This window comes from Somniosus microcephalus, unplaced genomic scaffold (assembly GCF_052327205.1).
Source record: "Somniosus microcephalus isolate GS21.2 unplaced genomic scaffold, FLI_Smic_1.0 unresolved_chr1, whole genome shotgun sequence".
In the NCBI taxonomy this organism is placed as follows: domain Eukaryota; kingdom Metazoa; phylum Chordata; class Chondrichthyes; order Squaliformes; family Somniosidae; genus Somniosus; species Somniosus microcephalus.
Window position 1 is genome coordinate 139,955,443 of NW_028225179.1, and position 13,966 is coordinate 139,969,408.

At 48.7% G+C, this 13,966-nt stretch overlaps 1 protein-coding gene across 1 annotated transcript; it reads right to left on the bottom strand.

The window, feature by feature from the left end:
• Window positions 1–282: 282 nt before the first annotated feature.
• LOC147096018 (chloride intracellular channel protein 1-like) lies at window positions 283–13,137 on the bottom strand. Its single transcript, XM_085974983.1, has 5 exons — window positions 13,024–13,137; window positions 10,212–10,343; window positions 8,638–8,744; window positions 3,290–3,471; window positions 283–681 (listed from the first exon to the last, which is right to left on the bottom strand). Exons 1-5 carry the CDS (start codon window positions 13,077–13,079, stop codon window positions 520–522), a joined length of 639 nt encoding a protein of 212 aa, XP_085831109.1. The 5' UTR covers window positions 13,080–13,137; the 3' UTR covers window positions 283–519.
• Between the last annotated feature and the right edge of the window lie 829 nt (window positions 13,138–13,966).

The following is a 13,966-nucleotide window of genomic DNA, read 5'->3' on the forward strand; positions in this document are numbered from 1 at the left end:
TCCCTAATTGCCCTCGAGAAGGTGGTGGTGAACTGCTGCAGCCCATGTGGTGATCATATTGAATGGCGGAGCAGGCTTGAAAGGCCTACTCCTGCTCCTATTTTTCTATGTTAAAAAGATTAGTAAATGGAAAATTGTTACCGCACCCCCCCCCCCCCCTTTCAAAGAAGGAAAGTGGACCTCTGCCCACTTTAACCCCCTAACCAACACCTTGCCAGTGAAATCCAGACCCAAGTAGGCCAGAATTCTACATTGTCTCGTTTCCAAAGCAACCACACAGGCTTCGACTAAACATAAATATATATTTTGAGGAAATACTCCAGGCAAGCAAATAAAGGGCAGCTAGAAGACTGAACATTGATCAAGTAATACTTCTTTTAAAAAAACAAAAAAAAGATTTAATCTATCAAAATGGCCGTGCGGCTCTATGGAGATTTTACTCGGCTGCTCATCCAGTAACACTTGTGTTACTAGTTGTTTTTTTCTTCCATTAAAGTTGTTCCTCATTGACCGGGCTCCTTATTTGAGAGGTTTGGCCACCAAAGCGTAAGCAAGCTCGATCTCCTCGTCCTTCGGGCAGGTGTGGGCGAACTCTTCACAGTCGTAAGCATTTTTTAGGTACCTCCAGATACCCGTGAACTGCTGAGGGATTTCGAAGGCTCGGTACTTCCTGCACACCACCTAGGAGAGAGAGAGAGGAGAGAGGAGAGAAAGAAAAAAGGGGTGGGGAAGAAAAGTGAATTATAAGTAAAAGAAAAATATATACCCGCTCAACACAATCTGCTAATAGATTACAGCACAGATTAGGCCATTCGGACCATCGTGCCTGTGTTGGCTCTTTGAAAGGGCTGTCCAATTAGACCCCCTGCTCTATTCCGTCACCCACCACTCAATAGCCCTGCAAATTTTTCCTTTTTAAGTCTGTATCTAATTCCCTTTTGAAAGTTACTATTGAAATCAGCTTCCACCTCCCTGTCAGGCAGTGCATTCCCAATCACAACAACTCGCTGAATAAAAATAATGTTCCTCATCTCGCCCCTCTGGTTCTTTTGCCAATGATCTTAAATCTGTGCCCACTGGTTACCGACTCTTCTGCCACAGGAAATGGTTTCATCCCCATCTACACTATCAAAAGCACTCATTGTTTTGAACACCTCTATTAAAAGCTCTACTTAACCTTCTCTGCTCCAAGGAGAACAACCCCAGCTTCTCCAGTCTCTGCACATAACTGAAGCATACAGTAGGGCGGGTATCACTGCTGCTCTGTAGACCATGAGCTTGGTGCTGGGTTTGAGGTCCTGGTCTTCAAACACTCTCTTCCTCAGGCGACCGAAGGCTGCACTGGCACACTGAAGGCGGTGTTGGACTTGGTCATCGACATCTGCCCTTGTTGACAGTAGGCTCCGGAGGTATGGAAAGTGGTCCACATTGTCCATGGCCTCGTCATGGATTTTGATAATCGGGGAGCAGTACTGTGTGGCGGGGCAGGTTGGTAGAGGACCTTTGTCTTACGGAGCAAGCGCTGTACTCGGAGCTCCGACGTGGCAAGAGAGCCCCAGGTGGGCAGAGGAAATGCTTCAAGGACACCCTCAAAGCCTCCTTGAAAAAGTGCAACATCCCCACTGACACCTGGGAATCCCTGGCCCAAGACCGCACAAAGTGGAGGAGAAGCATCCGGGAAGGCGCCGAACACCTCGAGTCTCTTCGCCGGGAGCAAGCGGAAGCCAACGGAAGGAGGGCACATCAACCCAAGCACCCCACCCATCTGCGCCTTCAACCACCGTCTGCCCCACCTGTGACAGAGACTGTAGGTCCCACATTGAACTCAGTCACCCGAGAACTCATTTTTAGTGTGGAAGCAAGCCATCCTCGGTTCTGCCTAATAGACATAACTGAAGTCCCTCATCCCTGGTATCATTCCTACTTTCTCTCATTAACCTTTGGTTTAGAAAGTGCTTCCTTACTTCGTACTCCCAAGTTCCTCACTTTAAAAAAAAAAAAAAAAAACTTCTATCCCTTGGGTTGTCACCCCTTCACCATTGTGATCAATTTGCCTCACTGACTATCAAAACCCTTCATGATTTTGAACGCCTCTATTAAATCTCCTCTTAACCTTCTCTGCTCTAAAGGAGACAGTGTTCTCAATCCTATTCATAATCTTCAACTCTATTGCATCAAGCTCTCTTTAAAAAAAACTCAATTTAAAAATCTCGTACCATTTTTACCAGAATGATACCAGGGTCGAAGGACTTCAGTTATATGGAGAATCTGGGATAGTTGTCCTTAGTGCAGAGAAGGTTAAGAGGAGATTTAATAGAGGTGTTCAAAATCATGAAGGGTTTTGATAGAGTCAGTGAGGAGAAATGGTTTCCACTGGTGGGAGGGTCAGTAACAGACTGAAGATAGTTGGCAGGTGAGGCGAGGAGAATTTATTTTACGCTGCGAGTTATGATGAATTCACTATGAAAGAGCAGTGGAAACAGGAGCAATAGTAACTCTCAAAAGGGAATTAGGTAAAGACTTGAAAAATTTGCTGGGTGATGGGGAAAGAGAAGGTGGGCGGGGGGGGGCGGTCGGGAAGTGCAGAGGGGGGTAGAAATGAGGCTCGGGGAACAGCACCTCATCTCTCGATTAGGCATTTCACAGCCTTCTGGACTCAACATAGAGTTCAATAAATTCAGACTATAACCTCAGCCCCCATCATTTTTTTTCCATTCCTTCCCCCCTTTTTTTCTCTCTCCCACATGGCAGCTGTCTTTCATTCTACCATTGCCATTTACACTTCATCTAGAGCCATCTTTTGTTTCTTAACTTGTCCCATTACCATCTCCTTTTGCCTTGCACCATCAGCCCTTTTGTCTCTTAATCTCTCCTGCCTTCCGTCCGATCACAGACCTTCCCTTTTGTTCTTTCCTCCACCCCCCCTTTCCCAGCTCCTACACTTGCTTAAAAACCTACTCCATCTCCAGCTTTTTCCAGTTCTGACGAAGGGACATCGACCTGAAACATTGACTCGGTTTCTCTCTCTCCACAGATGCTGCCTGACTTGCTGAGCATTTCCAGCATTTTCGGTTTTATTTCAGATTTCCAGCATCCGCAGTATTTGTCTTTTGTAGAAATGGGGCTAATTGGAATGCTCCTTCAGAGAGCCAGCATGGGAACGATGGGCCGAACGGCCTCCTTCTGTGCTATATCATTCTACAAGAGGAAAAGCTCCACTACTTTAATCAATAAGGTTCCAGTTCTAGACCCTCCATTAAAAATAAAACAACCAACTGCCGGTTTTTACCTGGACAATGTGGAGTTTTGGCAACAGGTTGCAGTCAGCCAGAGTCAGCTCATTGCCATCCAGGAACTTCCTGCTGGAGACAGTGATGTCCTCAGTGCTGTTCTCATCGATCTCCTCGGGCACAGGCGTGTTGAGGTACTCGTCCAGCTTCAGCAAAGATTTCACGAGAGCCTTCTCCAACGCTAAGGGCGAGAAAGAAGAATCGCTCTTTTAACAAGGAGGTGGTTGGACGCTGTACTGTGTGTTGGCCGCGGCTCAGCGGGTAGCCACTCTTGCCTCCGAGTCAGTAAGTTGCGGGTTCGAGTCCCACTGCAGGGACTCGAGCACAAAATTTAGGCCGACGCGCCCGGTGCAGTATGGAGGTGCCATCTTTCGGATGAGGTGTTAAATCACCGAGGCCTCATCTGCCCTTTTGGTGGGACATAGATCCCACGGGCACTATTTCAAAAAAGAGCAGGAGAGTTCTCCCCGTGAGTCCTGGCCAATATTTATTCCTCAACCATACCATGGGGTGGGGTGGGAGGGGGTTGTTATTGAGCCACATACCTTCCTCACTCCAAAACACACAATTTCCAGTAGCAGACACGGGATCCAGAGCGGGAACGCTGGCCGTGTTCCTTACTTAAGTAGCGACACAGGTTAACAAGGCCATTAAAAAAGCAAACCAAGCACTAGGGTTTATTTCTAGAGGGGTAGAATTAAAAAGTAGGGAGGTTATGCTAAACCTGTATTGAACCTTGGTTAGACCACACTTAGAGTACTGCGTACAGTTCTGGTAGCCATATTATAAAAAGGATATAGAAGCACTGGAGAGGGTGGAGAGAAGATTTTCAAGGATGATACCAGAAATGCAAAGGTATACCCATCAGGAATGAACAGGCTGGGTCTCTTTTCACTTGAAAAGAGAAGGCTGAGGGGTGACCTAATAGCAGTCTTTAAAATTATGAAAGATTTTGATAGACTGGATACAGAGAGTGTGTTTCTACTTGTGGGGAAGAGCATAACTAGAGGCCATCAATAGAAGATAGTCACCAAGAAATCCAATAGGGAATTCAGAAGAAACTTCTTTACCCAGAGAGTGGTGAGAATGTGGAACTCGCTACCACAGGGAGTGGTTGAAGCGAATAGTACAGATGCATTTAAGGGGAGGGTAGACAAGCATATGAGGGAGAAGGCAATAGAAGGTTATGCTGATAAGAGTTAGATGAGGAAAGAGAGGAGGAGGCTCGAGTGGAGCATAAACGCCGGCATGGACTGGTTGGGCCGAATGGCCTGTTTCTGTGCCATATATCCTATGCAATGTAATCATCACTAAAATCAGATGATCTGTTTGTGGGAGCTTGCTGTGCGCAAGTTGGCTGCGGCATATCCTACAACAATTTGTATTTATATAGCACCTTTAACGTAGTAAAACGTCCCCAAGGCGCTACAACAGTGACTACACTTAAATGATGAATTGGCCTGATGTTCGAGCGGTAGGGGGAGCCATTTAAGAAAAATGCCCTGGAGCTGAAATTTGAAGGAGGGAGCCGAGAAATTCTTTATCGACTTTAGGGAAGCTAGGAATGCAGTCTGAGCCTTTGACAGAGTTTGCCAAGGTGGAAGGGGAGGAAATGTGGGGGGGGGGGGGGGGGGGGGGGGGAAGGGGGTAGGGGAGAAGCAACAGGAAAAAAAAAACCCCGAAGTGAACGGAAACCTAATGTAGAAGTACAAAACGGCACTGCACCGAGTCAGAAGACGGGGAAGGGCCCAGGCTCAGTCCCTGCTCAGAGTTATTGCAATCCAGAGGTCGACCCCACACTTCGAGCAGCAATTCTAAAGCCAACCCACCAGTCGGGAAACTGACTGGATCGGGTGCAAGGCTGGTTTAACAGGCCGCCCCGATTTCACCCTCCGTTGGGTGTAAATCCGACTACTACTCCTCCCCCCCCCCCCCACCCCCGTTGATCTGAGGGGGGGGCCCCTCAGGCTGCAAAGGCAACATTTAAGACGACCCTGCGCGCGCGCACACACTTGTGCGAACACACACATGGTCACCTGGCCTCTAAATAAAGTGGGACGAGTGGGGAGGAAAGAATCGTGCTCCCTCGCCTCAGATGTCATTCTTCTTTCCACCCCCGCCCCAATGTCCACCGGTCGTCAGATTGCCCAGTAACAAGCCATATTCAGGAGAGAAAAAGTGTGTCACTTGGGCAAGGTACTAAAAGAAAGACTTGCATTTATATAGCGCCTTTCATGGCCACCAGGTGTCTCAAAGCGCTTTACAGCCAATGAAGTACTTTTTGAAGTGTTGTCACTGTTGTCATGTGGGAAACACGCCAGCCAAAAATGCACACAGCAAGCTCTCACAAACAGCAATGTGATAATGACCAGATCATCTGTTTTTGTTATGTTGATTGAGGGATAAATATTGGCCCAGGACACCGAGGAGAGCTCCCCTGCTCTTCTTCGAAATAGTGCCGCGGGATCTTTTACATCCACCTGAGAGAGCAGACGGGGCCTTGGTTTAACGTCTCATCCGAAAGACGGCACCTCCGACAGTGCAGCACTCCCTCAGCACTGCACTGGGAGTGTCAGCCTAGCTTTATGTGCTCAAGTCCCTGGAGTGGGGCTCGAACCCACAACCTTCTGACCCAGAGGCGAGTGTGCTACCCACTGAGCCACAGCTGACACTAAAGGGTTGCCAGAAGAGAAGGAATGAAACAGAACTGCCAAAGAGGAAGAGAATGGCTTCTGTTCCACTCGGTAATCTCACCATCTTAGATGCCCAGCCGGTAGTAGATTCGAAAGCCGAATAGCAGCACAGGAATGACCTTCACCTCAACTCTTACTCAGAATGAGCTACACCCAGCTCATTGAAGAGAAAAACAAAAGAAACTGGCCCGTCTAGTTTCATTTCTCAAAAGGAGTTCGAAAAGGCAAGTGGCACATGCACTCCACGTCTCTATTGACGCCAATTCATTATTCGGTCAACTTCACCCAGAATTCAAAGTATTTACAGCACAGAAACTGGCCATTCGGCCCAATAGATTCACGGCAGTGTTTACGATCCACACGAGCCTCCTCCCACCCTTCTTCCTCTCACCCCATCAACAAAACCCTCTATTCCCTTCTCCCTCATGTGCTTATCTAGCTCCCCCTTAAATGCGTCTGTGCTATTTGCCTCAACCAGTTCCTTGTGGTAGAGAGTTCCACATTCTAACCAAGTTCATAACTCGCACCAAGTCCCATCCACCCATCACCCCCGGTGCTCGCTTGACCTACATTGGCTCCCGGTTAAGCAACGCCTCGATTTTAAAAATCTCATCCTGGTTTTCAAATCCCTCCATGGCTTCGACCTTTTAAAAAAAATTAATTCACAGGATGTGGGCATCTCTGGCAAGGCCGGCATTTATTGCCCATCCCTAATTGCCCTCGAGAAGGTGGTGGTGAATTCCTCCAATTCTGCCCTCTTGAACATCCCCGATTTTAATCACTCCACTATTAGCAGCCGTGCCTTCAACTGCCGAGGCCCTAAGCTCTGGAATTCCCTCCCTAAACCTCTCTCTCTCTCCCCTCCTTTAAGATGCTCCATAAAACCTACCTCTTTGACCAAGCTTTTGGTCACCTGTCCTAATATCTCATGTTGCTCGGTGTTAAATTTTATTTGATAGTCGCTCGTGAAGCGCCCTGGGATGTTTTACTACATTAAAAGGCGCTATATAAATACAAGTTGTTGTTAAATACGGGATCCCGGGCTTTATAAATAGGAGGCAGCGTGTACAAAAGTAAGGAAGTTATGCTAAACCTTTTCAAAATCACTGGATAGGCCTCAGCTGGAGTATTGTGTCTAATTCTGGGCACCTCACTTTAGGAAGGATGTCAAGGCCTTGGAGAGGGTGCAGAGGAGATTTGCCAGAATGATACCAGGGATGAGGGACTTCAGTTACACGGAGAGACTGGAGGAGCCGGGATTGCTCTCCTTCGAGCAGAGAACATTTAATAAGAGGTGTTAAGAATTAGGACGGATATTGAGAGAGGACGTTAAAGAGAGACTGTTGCCACTGGCAACAGGTCAGCATCCAGAGGACACAGGTTTAAGGTAACTGGCAAAGAACCAGAGGGGGAGATGGAGATTTTGTTTTCTACGCAGTGAATTGTTGTGATCTGGAATGTGCTGCCTGCAAGGGTGATGCAGATTCAATAGAAACTTTCAAAGGGGAATTAGATAAATACTTGGAAAGGAGAAATATGCAGGGCTATGGGGAAAGAGCAGGGAGTGGGACTGATTGGATAGCTCTCTCAAAGACACGATGGGCCAAATGGCCTCCTTCTGTGTTGCACGATTCTGAAACTTACTAACCACCAGCCTCACCCCCAGCAGCCGGCATGGAGACCTCAGATTCAATTCCTTTAGGCCAAGTTAACGGAGCTTAGCCAGGGTACAGCAAGGGATGCTTCTGATCTGTATCTAGTGACCTTTGGATATTGGGCAAGGATTGCTCGGAAACCAGCCCTTTCCTCCCCATCCCACCCCAGGGAGTCTACCAACAGTCAGCAGCTCGACCGACGTATGAAGCACAGCCACCTGAGCAAAGGGACAGGCACGTGGAGCCTCACACAAGTCAACACACTCCTTGGGGTGGGGGGGCGGAGAAAAGAGCTGGTCATGGGCAACCCACAAAAGTAACAACCATGCATCCTTCTGGAAGAACTGAGCAACCATGCGGTAATGCATGGCCAAGATAATCCCTGCTCCATGGCCCCAATCGGTTGGGCTGTACCCCTCGATTACTTTGCGTCCAATCTTCACCCAAAAGATCTAACTTGCATTTCTATAGCGCCTTTCACAAACTCATGATGTCTCAAAGCGCTTTACAGCCAATGAAGTACTTTTGAAGTGTACCCAGTGTTGGAAGGTAGGAAAAGCGGCAGCCAATTTGCGCACAGCAAGCTCCCACAAACCGCAATGAGATAATGACCGGATAATAGTGTTGGTTGAGGGATAAATGTTGGCCAGGACACTGGGGTTAACTCCCCTGTTCTTCTTCGAAATAGTGCCGTGAGATCTTATACATCCATCCAATAAGGTTTGAACGTCTCAACTGAAAGACGGCACCTCTGACAGTGCAGCGCTCCCTCAGTACTTCACTGAAGTGTCAGCCTAGATTTTGTGCTCAGAAGTCTCTGGAGTGGGACTTGAACCCACGACCTTCGGACTCATGGCTGACCCCTAAACAGTAGGGAGATTCCCCTTGCCAATAGGAAGGCTTGATCTACTGACTCAAGGACCCAATCCCACCCCACCCCTCCCCAGTCATGCCGAGCTGCAACAGAGGCTGCTTCCCAAAGGATAACGAGCCACTTACTGTCATTCATGGTGGGATTGGAGTTCTTGATGTAGGCCGAGAACTTGGAGAAGACATTACTCCCGGCAGTGTTGGAGTCTGGGTTCCTCGCGGCAAGTCGTGGATATCTTAAAATTAAAAAAAAAATCACACATTAGAAACAGGGAGTTTAGCCAGTTTTTTTTTTGGGGGGGGGGGGGGGGGGGCGGAGGAGAGGGGGTGGGGGTGCAAGTGAAAATGAGTGGAGTGAGTGAAGGCATGTGACTGGAAGAACACAGGGTTCCAATTCTGGGCCCTTCCCGTTAAGGGTCACAGGTTAGGGTTCAGAAGCCTTTCTCCGTCACTAGTCCAGCAGGGCGGGGTTGCTGTCCTGCTTCCCAGCTGACAGCACTTAACTAGACACCAAGGGATTGCACTGGAGGCCCTTCAGGTCTCAGCTGCGGACTGGGCAGGGAGGTGGTGAAAAGAACTACTAAGCAGCACAGGGATTTCTCCCGACGTCTTGTCCAATATTCCCAAAAACAGCTGCTCACCAAGAAGAAACCGAAGGTTCAAAACTTTAAAGGGAAGACATCATAACCCTGCCCGCCTGACACAGGAACTTGCCGACCATCGAAACAGTCGGGAGAGCGGGGCTCGGTTGGGGAAAGAGGTGTAAACTATGGAGGTTAGGACACGGACATAGTGTGACTGGGAGGTGGGGGGGGGGGGAGAAAGGGCAGCAGGGACTTGGGAATGGGGCTCGGAAGTTTGGGGATTGAAACATACAAAATTCTTACAGGGCTTGACAGGGTAGATGCAGGGAGGATGTTTCCCCTGGCTGGAGAGTCTAGAACCAGGGGTCACAGTCTCAGAATAAGGGGTCGGCCATTTAGGACTGAGATGAGGAGAAATTTCTTCACTCAGAGGGCGGTGAATCTTTGGAATTCTCTACCCCAGAGGGCTGTGGAGGCTCAGTCGTTGAGTATATTCAAGGCTGAGATCGATAGATTTTTGGACTTGAGGGGAATCAAGGGATGTGGGGATGGGGGCGGGAAAGTGGAGATGAGGTCGAAGATCAGCCATGATTTTATTGAATGGCAGAGCAGGCTCAAGGGGCATTATGGACTACTCCTGCTCCTAATGCTCATGACTCGGGGTGGGGGTAAAGAGAGAGGCAGACTGGGGAATGGGATAAGTGTGGGGCCCAACATTTCCTGCATAATCAGGAGAAGCAGCAGTGAGTGGGAGCGGCACGGAGAGAGGAGCATCCAGTATGAGGGAGAATGAAGCCTGGGAGACCTTACTGCGGTTAGGATTGTTTCCATGGGTGGGCGACTGGGGAACAAGGAGACAAGAGACCGAGGATTCCCACCGTGCACAGGGGAGCTGCACGCCCCGATTTCAGATCGCAAGTGCCAATAAATGGTGCAGGAGGGTCAGAGTCTGGGCCAGCCGTGGCCCACAGTAGAGCTGGGTTGGAGGAGAGTGTATGTACAGTATGGTGATGCACAAGCTATCGCAGTTGGGTAGGACAGGCTGATGGACAGGAGAAGACCCTCTGGTCCATCATTGTTGGTATATTCAGCCACCTCGCGTGGTGCAGCTACACGTACTTAGGAGGGCAGAGGTTCTCCTCCAGAAACTCCTCAATTTTGTTGGTGTCTGTCTTCACTTCATTCTCGTAGAGTAGAAATGGTGGCTGAGCGCCAGGAGCCAAATCCTCCAGGACTTTGTTCTCAAATTTCCTAAATCCGGGAGGAAAGAAAAAAAAAAGACCTTGGGTTAAATAGTGACTACAACATTTCAAGAGTCCGGTTCACTGGTCAAATTCAACCAGCTAGACATGCATTCAAGTCCAGCAGAGGCGGATGGGCTGAATGGGACCACTTACTTCCACCTCTGTAACATCGCCCGTATCCCCTCTTGCCTCAGCTCATCTGCTGCTGAAGCCCTCATCCACACCTTTGTTACCTCTCGACATGGACAATTCCTGGCCAGCCTGCTAGCTTCCACCCTCCATAAACTTAAGCTCATCCAAAACTCTGCTGTCCGTATCCTAACTCGCACCCAAGTCCCGCTGACCCATCACCCCCTGTGCTCGCTGACCTACAGTGGCTCCCAGTTGAGCAACGCCTTGATTTTTAAAATTCTCATCCTGGTTTTCAAATCCCCCCCCATGGCCTCGCCCCTTTTTTAAAAAACAAAATTCATTCACAGGATGTGGGCGGCGCTGGCAAGGCCGGCATTTATTGCCCATCCCTAATTGCCCTCGAGAAAGCGGTGGTGAACCGCCTTCTTGAATCGCTGCAGTCCGTGTGGTGAAGGTAATCCCACAATGACTGTCGTAGTGGTTTGGTACAAATGAGTGGCTTGCTAGGCCATTTCAGAGGGCAGTTAAGAGTCAACACATTGCTGAAGTCAAATATAGACCAGAAAGGACGGCAGAATTCCTTCCCTAAAGGACATGGGTGAACCCGATGGATTTTTATGACAATCCGATAGTTTCATGGTTACCATTACTGATACTAGCTTTTATATTCCAGATTTATTTAATTAACTGAATTTAAATTCACCAGCTGCCGTGGTGGGATTTGAACTCACGTCTCTGGATCATTAATCCAGGCCTCTGGATTACTAGTCCAGTGACATTACCAATATGCTACAGCCCCACCCCCCCAACCCCAAGATCTCTGCGCTCCTCCAGTTCTGCCCTCTTGCGCATCCTCCGATTGTCATCGCTCCACCAATGGCGGCCGTGCCTTCAGCTGCCGAGGGCCTAAGCTCTGGAAGTCTCTCACTAAACCTCTCCGTCTCTCTTTCCTCCTTTAAGACGCTCCTTAAAACCAACCTCTTTGACCAAGTCTGCCGTAATATCTCATGTGGCTTGGCGTCAAACTTTGTTTGTTAACGCTCCTTTGACGCGACTTGGGACGTTTTACTGCGTTAAAGGCGCTATATAAATGAAAGTTGTTGTGAGCCACCAAATTAGCAGCTGCGCTCAAGGGGCCTCTGGAATGGCTGGGGTAGGAAATGGGAAAATGTTACACGAGTGCAGAAGGGAGCACGCTTTGGAGGCCAGGGCCTGCTGCTAGGGTAGAGTCAGGGTTGCCAACCCTCCAGGAAAGCCCTGGAGTCTCCCAGGAATGAAAGACAGTGGATGAACGGGCCATGTGATGTGGCACGGAGCCGTATAGACGGAGAAAGTCTCAGGCTTCAGTCTGTGCCAACAGGGCCGATCTTACCTGGAGTGGTGCTGGATAGGTATATTGGCCCAGAACTTGGTGTCGGGGGCTTGCCGCGCGTGCAAGCCCCCGATGTGCGCTCACCCTGCGCACCGACATCTGAAACCTGGCCCGCAGTGGATTTCCTGTCAGTGGCCCGGTTCTGATGTCGGCGCGCTGTGCTAACCTGACCCAGCGGCGTAGTTAGTGCGATGTGCCGGCTGGGATCAGGTGAGCACTGTTCAGCCAATCAGGGGAGGGGAAACTTCATTCATAAGTTTGAGTAAGAACTGTCAAACTCATGAGAAGTACTGCACCCCAAAACACTACTTAAACTTTAAATAAAATTTTAAAAAAATCCCAATTAAATTAAGTATAAATAAGTTAAAAAAAATTTAAACAATAATTTTTTTTTTTGAAAAAATAAATTTTTAATAAAAAGGGTCTAAAACTAAACTTACCTTATTGTAGATTGTTTAAAATAATAAACCTGTGGAAAAAAAATTCTAAATTACACCAAAACACCACTTACCTGTAAAAATAAATACTTACGTGTGCTTTTTACAAGCGTAAAGACCGGAGGCCGTTAGACATGCGCAAATCCCCCAAAACACAGGAAATCCAAGACACACACGCTGCCCCCTACAGCGCACGCGCTAGCCTCTTCAACTCTCGGGTGAGAGGAGAGGAAATGCCGGTTTTCAGCGCATGTGCTGTGCATGCTGAAAACCGGCATTTCCTCCGGCCAGACGCGTGAGTACCCCTTCCGTACTCGCGTGTTTGGGGAGGAATTTCTGCCCCATTAAATATAGATGATAGATAAATAATTTTTTTCCCCAAATGATAAACACAAGCCCAATCAAGGCGCTTAAGTTCCTTTTCATTCAACAAGACTACATAATCCCCTCCCTCCCTCCTTCAGAGACACCTCGAATCATCCAGGAGGTAAATTATGCTGGTGGATCATGTGGCTTTAAACATGTTGAAGGGGGGAGTCTTGTGTGGAGCATAAACACCAGCATGGAACAGTTGGGCCGAATGGCCTGTTTCTGTGCTGTAAATACTTTGTAAACACCTTTATTGCGCTATTGAGGCCACGGCCGATATGCAATTCCAGAAGATCTCTCCACGAGGATAAGACTTTCTCCCTCCCACACCATTTGAGCATGCGCACACGTGCCAACCCGCCACGCGCACCACTGACCTCTTCATGTCGACTGTGGTGACGTTGAAGGTGACGCCCTTCAGCCAGAGAACCATAAAGAGCCGCTGCGAGAACGGGCAGTTGCCGATGCTCTGCCCATCGCTGCCAGCCTGTGAGGGGAAGAGAAGAGGGGACAAGGCCACATTGAGGTCAAGTCAAAGAGCAAGGTTCATACCTGACCACTTGAACCCTCCCACCGCCCCCTTCCCCCTCCCAGAAAAGTTACCAGCTCCCTCACTGGGGTGCAGTTCCACAGACTCCATTCAGTCTTCGGTACCTCAACCAAATGAACATTCTCCACACGTGAGCCGAGAGTGTGTTGGCAAGCTATTCTATCTATTAATAGACACACACACTTTTTGACAGAGGCACGGGATAACATACAATATCAGGAGCAAAGCACCCTGGCTGGTTTCTCCTTCGTACGAAGGGTCGCTGCCTTGTCGGAGGTACAGTATCACACCACCACCCTCCACTCTGTTCGGGCAGATATTAAAAGGGGATAATGGATCAGCTGTTCTGCAAGGATGAGCTCGGATAAGCTCCAGGGTCCTCGTCATCCAAAACCCACCTTGGGATTGAGGTCTCCTGGTTGTGTTGGGCATCCAGCTGAAGTGAATTCAAACCCAGCAGCCACATGCTCATGAATGTAGGGGCCCTTCACATCCAGGGCACACACACAACACTGGTGGTCAGGAGATGTCTTGGGATGTTTAATTAATAACCACGGGAACCGACAAGTGTCAACTCTTACAACAACTTGGATTTGTATAGCGCTTTTAATGTAGTAAACCGTCCCAAGGCACTTCACAGGAGCGATTATCAAACAAAATTTGACAGAGCCACAAAAGGGAAAATTAGGACAAGTGCTTGGTCGAAGAGCTAGGTTTTAATGAGCGTCTTCAAGGAGGAGCACGAGGCGGAGAGGTTTTTGGGGGGGGGG